We start from the raw sequence: 12,171 nt of genomic DNA on the forward strand, positions 1-12,171 counted from the left end.
TGTGTGTGTGTGTGTGTGTGTGTGTGTGTGTGTGTGTGTGTGTGTGTGTGTTTCTTTCTGTGTGTGCAGTATATCAGTGGGGGTGGCCTGGGTGAGTGTATTATTCCTGGCCTGACTCTTTGTCCAAGTCTGGGCCTGGTTGAGATAAAGAGATAAAGTTAAAAGATGATGACAGGTTTCTATGTTTGGAGTCACTGCATGGTGATAATGTTTAATAAAAGTTTGTGACTCAAACTTTAAACCTTATGTTTTAATATTTGGAGAAACTGTCATTGTTTTCTGTCAGTGGTTGTTGATCCTGTAGTAAAGTTCATGAACCTAATTATCATCTTTGACCTTATTCTCTGACACAGTTTCCATATCTGTTTTCAGAGGCCTGTGGCTTTTCTCTTTTTACTAATATGTTTTAGGTTTTGTTGCTGACACTGTTCACTGCTGGTGATGACAATGGTTCCTTAGGCTTAAACCTCACTATAAAAGAACTAGAGCAGTTCCTGCAAAACTGACCTGTCCCAGTGGCTGAGAAGCTGACTGAAGCCATACTTGCCATCAAAACCAAAGAACTGTGGCTACAACATACTCATCATGGCTTGCTCTGATGGTGTCAAGCACAACTATAAATCTGCACAAGTGGAGCTGTAACAGTCCATCATTACTTTAAGACATGAAGGTCAGTCAATCCAGAACACTTCAAGAACTTTGAATGTCTTCTCAAGTGCAGTCCTGAAAACCATCAAACCTTATGATGAAACTGTCTCTAAAGAGGACCGCCCCAGGAAAGGAAGACCAAGAGTTACCTCTGCTGCAAAGGAAAAGTTCTTCAGAGTTACAGCCTCAGAAACTGCTGATGAACAGCACCTCAGATTAGAGCCCACATAGATGCTCCACAGAGTTCAAATAGCAGACATCAACTGTGTAAATCAGGCCTTCATCCTCGAAGATAGTGAAGGTTATTGAGTGAGGTTTACTCAGCAGTGAAAATCTGCAGCTGCAGAATCAACAGCTTTGAGTCAGAATCATAGAGCCCAGATCTGAGAACTATTCAGATAAATTAAATGGTTTTATTATTTATTTTGTGTGATCATGTGTGTGATTCTACAGTCAGATAAATTCATTTCAAGTCAGTTTATGATAATATATAATTTTTAGTGCACAAATCATGTAATGGAGATTTTCTGGAACTTTACATCATTGTTTTCATTACTCTACTTTTTTACCCTTTCAGACATTTAGTTGAACACACACACACACACAGACACACACACACACACACACACACACACACACACTCCCCAGACAGTGATCCAAACTGTGTGTTATTATTCAACCCCTAAAAGACCAGAGACCAGACCTGAGCTGTCGAGTGTCAATACAAGCAATTTTTATTGAGCACAAATCAAAATGATTACATTTAGTCCAGCAGTGCAGGTCATGATACAGAGTGATAATCCATCCACTAAACTCTCCAGGGAGTAAAATACAATAAAATAACACATGGCAGATAGTTATCAATCACTTAGACTGTCTCTTTAGATTTCTATCACCGTCTTCAGTGTGACAGAATCCCACAAAGAGTTGATTGAAGTACATGTTTGAATTTGATGTTTATTCCTTAACAGGTTTCAAAACCTCTAACACAAGTTACAGAAGACAGATAAGATAAGGCAGACTTATACTATATAATATGGCAATGATGTATGATACATTAATAGATTCAGATACACAGGAAAAGTTGAAAGTAAAATTAGAGCTAAACAGCAACAACCATAACCACTAAAGCTGTTAATTACTGAGACATTACTGTGACATATGATCTAACTTCAACATAATTACAACCAGTGATGAAAAATGAGAAGGTTGGTTAAATGAAGAAAGTAATGATCATCCTTCACAACAATCACACCGAGCTACACCTCATCTCACAGACAGTATCCCCACAGATAAGGCTTTAGGGGATTACATATGATAATGTAAATAACTACCTTGACTACAACCTAATAACCTTGATTTCATTATCATGAGGGGGCTTGGACCCCAAAACACCTAAGATATTACATCAGACCTGAAATCTAAAAAAAAAAAAAAGATTAAACCAGAAAAGTAAATGATATACGAGTTCATCATCAGGAATGTTTTTTTTGCTGAGTTTTACATTTATCAACACATTGACACATCGATCTAATTGAAAATAAAATGGTCATGTCATAAAACTCATAATGTTTAAAGCACAAGCATAAATTAGAGGATTGTACACAGAGAAACTAAAATTACTTCTTACCGACTGCAAACAGACAATGATAACCTCTGTGTACTGCTGATTGTTTCACTTGCTCTTGTCAGAAGTAAACCAGTTGACAACATGGTTGAAAACCCCCTTAGCAGTAGACTTCATCTTCTTCCATTTTGATGTCTCTTTGTCAGTTAGAGTGAATCCCTCTGCCACCTTCTTGAGGGAACTGCACCTTGTCTAACTTCGTTTAACTCTTTAATACGCTGTTTAAATCCAGGTTTGGCCTCTTGTTCCTCTGTCTGTATCAGGAGATCAATGTAATCTGGAGTAGCCAAAGGATCTGGGCGAAGTGCGATCTCTCTCAGACGCTGCAGGCAGTTTGTTAAAGTGTTCATCATTTCTACAACTTTCCCCTGCACCTGCTCATACTCTACTTCCAACTGTTCAATGATTTTCTCTGTATCCATCTTTTTCCCCAGAGCTGCCTCATATTTACTCTTTAGGTCCTGATACGTCCTCTTCTCTGTTACACGTTTTGTCTCCCATCGGTACTTCATGTTGAAATGATCGCTCCATACACATTTGCCTGGACACACTGTGCAGTTTCTATTTTTCATGGCAGCACACCCAAGTTTATGCTCATCTTTTGGTATCTGACAAGAATAATGGCAGTTATAGTTGCACCCATGGCAGTTGGTGACAAAGGTTCTTGGTTCCAGATCAATCTTATCAGATTTTTCAATCTCTACTTCATATTCAAAGTCCTCATTCTCCTTCATGTGGGTCTCGTGGTTTTCCAGTGCAGCTTTTGTGCTGTTTATTTCCTCCAGTTTTGACAGACCTTGTCGAATCATTGGCTGCAGCCCCTCAACAGTCGCCTCAAGCTGTTTGCGCTCTTGGAGAACCTCCTTTGTCAGGGTCAGACTCTGAGGTTGCATTGTATTTAGATGAGTGAAGAATGTATTCATGCTGGCTTTCCCCATTTTCCAGAACATGTAGTCAAAGTTGTCCTCATGCTTGACTCCTGTGTTTTCGGCAAAGAGGACAGAGTTGTTGAATTTAAAATTGAGAATAGACCCGTCTTCCTTTGTGGCACATGGGATGTTGGCAGCTTTGATGGCCTCCAGGACTGGGGGTGACTTGCCATCGGCAAAGGTGACCAGAGCAATGATGTTGCTGGCAATGTCCTTCCCAAAAATGGAGAGGATGGCTTCAAAGATGTATCTCTGTGTGTGTGTCAGACGAGCTAAAGCAGACTGCGCTACAAAGCACACTGCATCAATGCTATCAATTCCACCATTGACTGAGAAAAACTGTCTTATTTTTTCTGTTATTTCTTTGTCTTGTTTGATTCCTCTGGTGTCCCCAAACCCTGGAGTGTCGATGATTGTGAGAGAGTAGGGAACTTTGAAACCATCTGTGTGGTAAATCTGGTAGGCTGTCACCTCTGACGTCTGACTGCAGGCTTGTGTTTTATTGGTTTCTTCATTTATCAGTTTAAATCTCCAGTTGTCCTCCCAATCGACTCCAAGAATGTAGTTGATCATGCCATTGATGAGGGTGGTCTTGCCAGATCCAGTTGCACCTACAACCATAATGGTTTTGTTTGATTGCTTTCCGGTTGGTGCGCTTCCAAAAACCTTTTTATTGACCTGACCAACTCCTGCTGGTTTCAGTTTAAGTAGGTAGACTGGTGGATTACCTTGGATGAGTGTGAACTTCTTTGCATCCAGTGGTTCTTTCTTAGTTTTAACATTGAGTTCTTCACCAGGCTGACTTACTCCAACACCTCCATCTGTGCACATCCTGATGGAGTAGACTGTATCCTGTTTAAGGCTGTTCAGAGTGAATGTGTAGACCTCCTCTCTGGTCTCTTTACTCTGCCACTGACTGCTGTTCTCCTCTCTGAACTCAATGATAAACTGTTTTACAGATTCACAGCATTGGACAGACGGGTTGCTCCATGTCAGAGTGATGGAGTTTGCTTTCACTTCAGTGTCTTTTACCTGAGTGGGTGGACCAACTGCTGTGAGGGTTACAGCCCGGCAGACATCACTGCTGACAGCATAGCTGAGTTTACCCACAGCTGTGGCTCTGATCTCATACTCAGTGTCTGGCTTTAGTCCTGACAGAGTTACTGTCTCTTGGTTCTTCTTCACTGGGTGAGATGTCCATTCAGTGTCCTGCTGCTGTTTCTGTCTGTAGTCTACTGTGTACTCTACAGTGACAGAGTCTGGTTCAGATACTGTAACTGTGAAGCTGTCATATGATGCAGTGGTGGATGGAGTGGCAGGTTTTGATGGAGAAACAAAGCAGACTGCATCATCACACCCGTCTTCATATATGAAAATACACGCTCCAGGATGACTCTCAGCATATTTTGATGTAACTATGAATTTGGTGTCATCACTGTTGCTGGACTTCTTCAGTTCTCCAAACAGTTTCAGTTGTTTCCTCATTGTCTGTCGAGTATCACTGGAGAGCCAGTCTGTGTTCGTGTCCTGTAGATCAGAGGATCCAGCAGAGTCCACCATTCCTGCTGGTCTGAGATGATTGGACAGTTTGACCAGGAAACCATCAGGCTGGTCTACAGAGGTAAATGAAAAGCACACAACATTTCTGACATCTAAATCAGACAACAGGTCATCCAGATGGTCTTCCATTTTCACTCCTAGTTTGTCCAGCTGTTTAAGGAAGGATTTCAGAGTATCTGATTCCTTCCCTTTGGTTTTTAGCCACTGATCCAGGTCTTTGTTGTTGAATGGTGACCTCTCATGAGTCTTAAGGATTTCCTCAAGGACACTCTCCTCTTTCCCACCCCCTCGGATTGAAGGAAGCACTGACCCGAGCTTCTGCATGAAGTCAAGCTTGTACTGGCAACACATCTGCATCAAATCCTGAACCTTCTTCTCCATGGCAGGAAATGTTGTTGCTGCGGTGTCTTTCAGGAGGTCGCTGCATCTCATCTCTGTCCTGTTTAAACTCTCTATAGTTTCTGATGAGCACGTGATGAGAGCACGGCTGATGTCTCTTTGGAGTCTTGCCGCTCTTGAATCCAGCTTCACCAGAGGGTATAGCCACACCCTGAGAGGAACAGCATGTTCTCCATCCTGTCCCAGCAGGTCAGGAAGGGTCCTGTAAACTTTCACAGCATCAGTGAAGGACGTTGGGTTGGAGGGTAGCTTGAAGTCTCCGTGAAACGTGCAGCTAAATTTTTCTACTGCTGCTCTCTCTTTGTCATCCATGTTGAGTGAAGCCTCAGCATCTACTGTGAGGAATTTCAGCTTGTTGAAGGTGAGGTTAGCTTCTCCCTCCACTTGTTTTGTCTCGTCCTCTGATGATGATTCTCTGTCAAACACAAAGTAAGCTCCAGCTCCGTACAGGATGGCTGTGACCACGTGAGTGGCAGTGTCGTCTTCAAACACATTAGGATGAGATACCTGTCCATGAGCCAGGTGAGACATTGTCAGTGTTTCAAACTTTGTTGTTGCGTTGTACTGAAGAGTCACTCGAGCTTGTTTCTGAGATTTCTTTGTGTCTTGGAAATATTTTGCTGATCCTCTCACGTTCACCAGTCCTCCCAACAGACTCAGTTTAAGAGAGCCAGAGATCTTTAACAAATTGGACTTCTCCTCAATCGAATCTGATGCTGTGACATTAAACTCAGTATTATTTTGTTGTTGCACACTTGTATTCTTTTGTAGCTCCTTTAGATCCCATAAGGTTACACCTGTTGACCAATTAATGATACAGAGAAAAGTCAAAGACTTGAAATGCCACAGTTAAATGTGTAACAGTGAGCAGTTTAACATTCTGTTTTCCAGATTATATCTATTGCAGCTTCTGAAGTATGTGTCACAATACTTTTTAAACTGTGTATTGGTTTGTTTACTCTTTTATTCACAATAAGAGGAAGTGAGATATTCAACACATCCATGAGGTCTGACCTGGAATGAGAGCATCCTTCCGGCAGTCATACAGCATGCCGAGCTGGAACGGTCTTCCCACAGCTGCAGTCTCTATGGTACCTTCACCACATGAGGCCATGGTGTCGATAAAGTTCAGCTGGAAAACAAAACACACAGTTCGCTTAATTATCACTACCTGTATCTAATGAAAAATAGCTCTCAAAGTGGTCGTGTTCTTTATTAGACATTAATTTAATTTTGGTGCAATACAAAGCCTCTCATTATAGTCGTACTGAGCTTTAGATGGATAGAGGACTTTATTAATCCCCAACAGGATATTGTAATGTTGCAGCAGCAATTCTCATAAATCAGAAAAACACATAGGACTTTTTTTAAATGCATTTGCTCTTATATTCTGAGACATTGTTTATTCATAAGACATTACATCATAAAAGTAAACTCTAAAATGTTTATTATTATGCACAATAACCTTAAACAGGATTTATAAAGATTTGTAAGTGGTGAGCATAATATGTTTATGTCATGGGTTAGGGAAATCCTGTTTAGTTCTACTTGATAGACATGTTGTGTATGTTCTGAGAGTAATCCTTTTGCTTCCAAAGTAATCCATTACAGAGGCAATGATGTAAATTGATTTACTTGATATTAGACAGGTTAAAAACATATATTAGTGATTATCTGGGTAAAGATTATGTTTGATTTAGTTTTGTATAAGCTAACAGCAATGCTAGAAGACATGATGACTGTTACAGCACAAGACAGCAATTTTTACGAATACACTAAAGTCCAAACATTTAGAAGCAAGTTTCTGTTCAGAATGCCTTTCTTTAAAACCAGTATGAGTTCTATGGCTTTTGGAATGTAATTACTGCATGATCAGACTTTCAGAGTCACAACTTCAGTGCAAAAGTAAAAAACAATTGACAGTTTGCATTATTCACTTTAGCTCTTTGGCTTTTGAGAGTTAGCACACAAAAATCCCAATAAATCTCAACTGTCTTCATATCTCTGACAGAAATGGCTAGAAAGCAACAGCCGAGTAAAGAAACAAGAGCACAGATTTTGTACATTGAAGAAATAGGGATACGCTGAGAGAGAAATTGCAAAACGCCTAATGGTGTCCAAAAAAGGAGTTCACTACATCCCGAAGAGACTAGAAGAAAGTTATGATGATAGAAAAAGGTCTGGAAGAAAGATGGTTACTACAAAACAGAAGATAAACATATCATTGTCACCAGTAAGAGAGATCAGCAAAAAACAGCACCACAAATAAGGGAAGAAATGAACATGACCAGGTCAAAACCCATATCTCTGACAACTGTGAAAAGACGTTTGAGAAAGGCTGGTCTGAAGGGTTTTGTATTTGCAAAAAAACACTACTTCATCCACAGAACAAGAAAAAGAGACATGAGTGGGCAAAAGCAAAGAAAAATTGGACCTATGATGACTAAAAACATTTGAAAACTATTTGGTTCAAATCGTAGAGTCTATGTCCGCAGATAAACCGGTGAACGTCACCATGTGTAAAACCAACAATAGAGCATGGAGGTGGTAGTGCCATGTCATGGGGATGTTTTGCAGGTGATAGGGTAGGAGATTTGTTTGAAGTAAAGGGTATCACGAAGAAGGAACAGTACCACTCCATCCTCCAGCATCATGCAGTTCCATCTGGACTAAGACTTGTGGGTCAAAAGTTTGTTTTGCAGCAAGCTCTGTCTGGGTTGCAAGACAAAAAAGAAAAGGAAGGTGTTGTTTGAAAGATGGTTTGCCCCCTCAGTCCCCAGACCTCTGTCCAATTGAGCTGGTGTGGGACGAATTGGATCGATCAGTCAGAAAAGTGCGTCCCATGACTCAGCAGTCTCTCACTGATGGACTTAAGAAAGTTTGGAATTTTATTTTTTACCTTAAAAAGCTTGTAGGACGAATGCCTCGTATATGCCAGGTTGTTGTTAAAGCCAGAGGAGGTTACTTTGAAAAAAAAAAAAGTCTAAGCAAGAAAAACCCAAATACCTGATAATTATAGTAAAAATGTATTCTGATAAGTGACTCTTTAAATAATAATCATGTGTATTTTGTTGCAATGTATACCAATGAAACTATGATGTTTTTTTGCTGAAATTTGATCTTGCTTTCAAACTTTTGGCCTGTAGTGTACATAGAATACAATGTTTGGTTAGGAATACAGACACTCAATGTTTTTGTATTGTTTTTATCTACAGTAGCATGTTACTAAAGTTTTATGTTTTCAGCCCAGACACTTTTCCAAATTAACTAACCTTCACTTGTAAATAAACCCTTTTCAAACTTTCCTCACCAGTGGATAACAACCTTAAACTGGGACTGCACTGATTCTGGTTTCTAAAGAGACTCTGTTAGTTTCTATTTATTCACCCAGTGTAGGTTGGATGAGCCTAAATACTCACTCACAGCAACACCTTACTTCACTCTCTGTTGAATGTTCATACCTATCCTGGGTAATTACCTAACACTACCTCAGTCTCGTACCATTAGCCTCTGTGTTTGGTGTAATGGTGTCTTTGTCTGTTAATTAAAATTTAGTTGCATTTAGGGGCTAGGGTGAGTGTCAGTAAGGGGCGGCTTTAATAACAAAAGGAGGTCTTTTACAGTCTTTAGGTAGATGAAGTCCAAGTCCAAAAACCCAAAACTCAAGGATCCAAATGCAACCAGTCCACTACACTGGGTGGTAGGAAAACACAGACTAACAAGAGATCATCACACAACACAGGTGAACAAGCACAAACAATACAAGACTCTACACTGAACAGCAGAGAGACAGGATTATATATACACAGGAGAAAAGACAAGTAAAAACACCAGAGACAAACCAAACCAAACTAAGAAGCGAGAATCACTCAGGGATATAGACATTATTCCATTTCAGAAATGTAGAATTTATGATCTGTTAGGATACGTTAGTGCAGTTCTCCACGTCTCTTAAAAAACTGGCTAAAGTTATGATGGTTATAAAGTGTAACTCAGGACAGATTCTTCTTTCAAATACTGTTGTCATTTGGCATGGAGGTATGAAGCATTATGAATACTGGAGGTGTAGTGTATAGTTGGTCAACAGGTATGTGATGTGCAAAGAGTGAAGTGAAGTACTGGAATAAGCTAGTGATTTTAAAGAAATATGTGGAAATGGTATTATCAGTATTTACTGTTCAAAGAAAACATGTGATATATGTGTGTTAAAGGCCACCATGTGAGAGTAGATGTTAGTGTTCACTGCATGCATATTTTGTGTCACGAGGTCAGCTCCTTGACCTGTCTGTCTGTTTGTCTCTCTGTGTTGCCTGCCCCTCCCCCTTGCTCTCTGTCTCTCCTGCTGGATCTGCCACTCCACACCTGCCGTGCCTCTACGATCAAGCTCACCTGTTTCCTATCAGCCCATCACCCAGGATGTACTTAATCCCTGCTCCTGCCTTCAGTCCCTGCCGGATTGTCACTCCTGTTCATGGTTTGTCTAGAGAGAAGTTCGGCTCTTCTAGTTTTACGCCAGCTACTGCTAAAGTACTAGTCTGTTCATTACTTACCCTGTGTTCTCTGTTCTGTTTTTGCCTGCCTGCCTGCCTACCAGCCTACCTGCCATTCCCTCCAGTCTGCCTGCCACTCATATTCTCCATCGGGACCAGCACCAACAGCAGCACAACCTTTCCCCACCCCTGGACTCCTTCACTTGCCGCAGCACCCCTCTCTGGACCAGCACTATCCTGACCCCTTTTCACCACCAATTCCTAAATAAACGTTGTTTGTCTTAAAGCCTGTGTTCTGCTATTGGGGTTCCAAGCCTAGTCGTGACATTTTGTGTGAAAAAAAATGAATCAAGGAAGAGTTAAGAAATAATGGTGTAAAAATAAAAGGTAACTTAGTTTTTAAAAAAATGTAACCAGAACAGGCCAGAACATAATGGAGTAAAGCAGAGAGAGAAAAGGCCAAAAGAGGACAGGGTCTGCCCTGGCATGACCCTGTAAGCTGGAGTGCAGCCAGAAGAAAAGCCCAGGTGCTTTCCAGAAGACAGTGGCCTTGATGATAAGCTAATAGTGTATTTTAATGAGGTGTCCAAGGATGGACATTTAAATGAACCAGTGTTTTAATGGTGTAAATTGGACAGAACAGTAAAATAATCAGAGAGGTGTGGAAAGTCACAGCCAAAACTGTATAAAAGAGGGACAGAGCCAGTACAGTTTGGGGCTCTTCTGGTGTATCTTGTGTGCACTGTGAACTGTTCTCGGGTTTCTTTTTCGACAAATAAACTCTGCTGCCTTGGACACTGCCGACTCCTGATAATTTTTGAACACCTGAATCAGGCTGAAGATCACGGCCCAGTGGTTTGGGACTTTAAACTCAATCCATGTCAGAGGTATAAAACAGTATATCCACCACTTATAATACTTTATAAATCATGTTTTAAGTTGTGCATGATAAGAAACATTTACTGAGAGGTTTACTTTTATACATGTGTTGTAATATCTTGTGTCTTATGTCTTATAATGTCTCAGAGACACAACCTTCACAGAAAGTGTTACCAGTCATTCAGAATAAATGGCAGTGGTGGGAGAAGTTTTCTGATTTGTTTTACTTTGGTAAAAATAGAAATAGCACATTATAAAAATCCTGCATTAGAAACATTAACATTACTTACTTAATTACTTAAACACCAGTGGGTAGTTTGTCAATCCACCCCATGGACCAATGAAGAAATAATTCATCTGAATTTTCAAGCTAACTAATAATCACAGCTGTAAATTCTGTATCAGCCTTTGGATTAAGTGCTGTGGACATTTGCTCCATCTACATAAATGTCTACACACCCAGATATTAGACACAGCCAAAGGTTACATCAGTCATGTGTCCTTGATTTTTCAGTCATGTAATGTAATAAGCTTAAAAAGTAACTGCATTAAATACTGTATTTTTTATTGATGTTGTTTTTGAATTCCACCCTCAAAGATTAGTCATTTGATTTGATATGCATTGATTCTGTATCTGCAATAATCTACCACTGATCTTTATATGAACATAAATCAACTTTCTGAACCCTGTGGTTTAATTATATGTTACTATAGGTGTTTGTTTTCTTGGTTTTCTATCACCATAGATTGTTTTGCATTCTGGGTTATTTTGGTTAAGCGGGAATATTTTACAGGTTATTGTAGGCTTGCTGCAACAGTGGGTACATTCCAGGTCAATTTTGGCTGAAGTAATAATTTAATAATTAGATAAAAACAACAGAACAGTATACTTACAGTGAGAAGGTGTGTGTGTTCAGTCGAAGCTGCTCTGCAGGTTTAAGATTTTATATCCCGTTATATAATCTCAGCAGTGTAATATTCTGGTCACAGCATTTCTGGGAAGTCAGCCTGATTCTCCTCTGCACGTCAGCTAAAGTGAAAGTGAAAGTGGACAGAAGAAGTGGAGCTACCTTATCTCCTCTCTGTTTATCAGAGGAGGAGTTCCTGTGTTGCAGAGGAGAATCAGACTGACTTCTCAGAAATGGTGTGATCAGATCACCACACTTGTGCATTTGTATATAACGTACATGACCTCAAAGCACTGAGGGTGAACTGTTTTCTTAGATTCTGCAGACACAGATCAGTGGCAGCAGTTTGTCTGTCAAAGGCCTTCAGTGTCCACGACTGTGAACAGCTACTGAAAAGACATTATCTTACAGATGCAGTGTGAAGTAGCCATAACTTTACACGTCCAGAGGTATGACAGATTGTATAAGTGTGTGTGGAAACAGGCTTTTCCTCATTATTAATCAATGTATTATTTTCATTAGTTAAAACTGAATGTGTAAATGTAAAGCAGTCTACCACAGTAGACACAACAATAAGTTAAATACCTACAAATACATTTTATTCAGCCTCTTTTCTAAAGCAACAGACAATGTTGCTGAGCATGTTCACAGCTGGTTGATGCAATTTATCCACAGCCTTAATCAGCAATGTGTGTAGAACAAGGTGGTGACATGTTGGTACTGTGGCAGTA

The 12,171-nt window shown here is 40.1% G+C and overlaps 1 protein-coding gene across 1 annotated transcript; it reads right to left on the reverse strand.

Annotated features, from left to right (window-relative positions):
- Nucleotides 1-1,460: 1,460 nt before the first annotated feature.
- LOC108889762 (uncharacterized) lies at nucleotides 1,461-11,556 on the reverse strand. Its single transcript, XM_018686386.2, has 3 exons — nucleotides 11,427-11,556; nucleotides 6,178-6,295; nucleotides 1,461-5,960 (listed from the first exon to the last, which is right to left on the reverse strand). The coding sequence occupies exons 2-3, from the start codon at nucleotides 6,275-6,277 to the stop codon at nucleotides 2,422-2,424; spliced, it is 3,639 nt and encodes a 1,212-aa protein (XP_018541902.1). The 5' UTR covers nucleotides 6,278-6,295; nucleotides 11,427-11,556; the 3' UTR covers nucleotides 1,461-2,421.
- Nucleotides 11,557-12,171: the final 615 nt, after the last annotated feature.

The sequence above is a fragment of the Lates calcarifer genome, unplaced genomic scaffold, assembly GCF_001640805.2.
Source record: "Lates calcarifer isolate ASB-BC8 unplaced genomic scaffold, TLL_Latcal_v3 _unitig_1633_quiver_864, whole genome shotgun sequence".
Lineage (NCBI taxonomy): Eukaryota > Metazoa > Chordata > Actinopteri > Centropomidae > Lates > Lates calcarifer.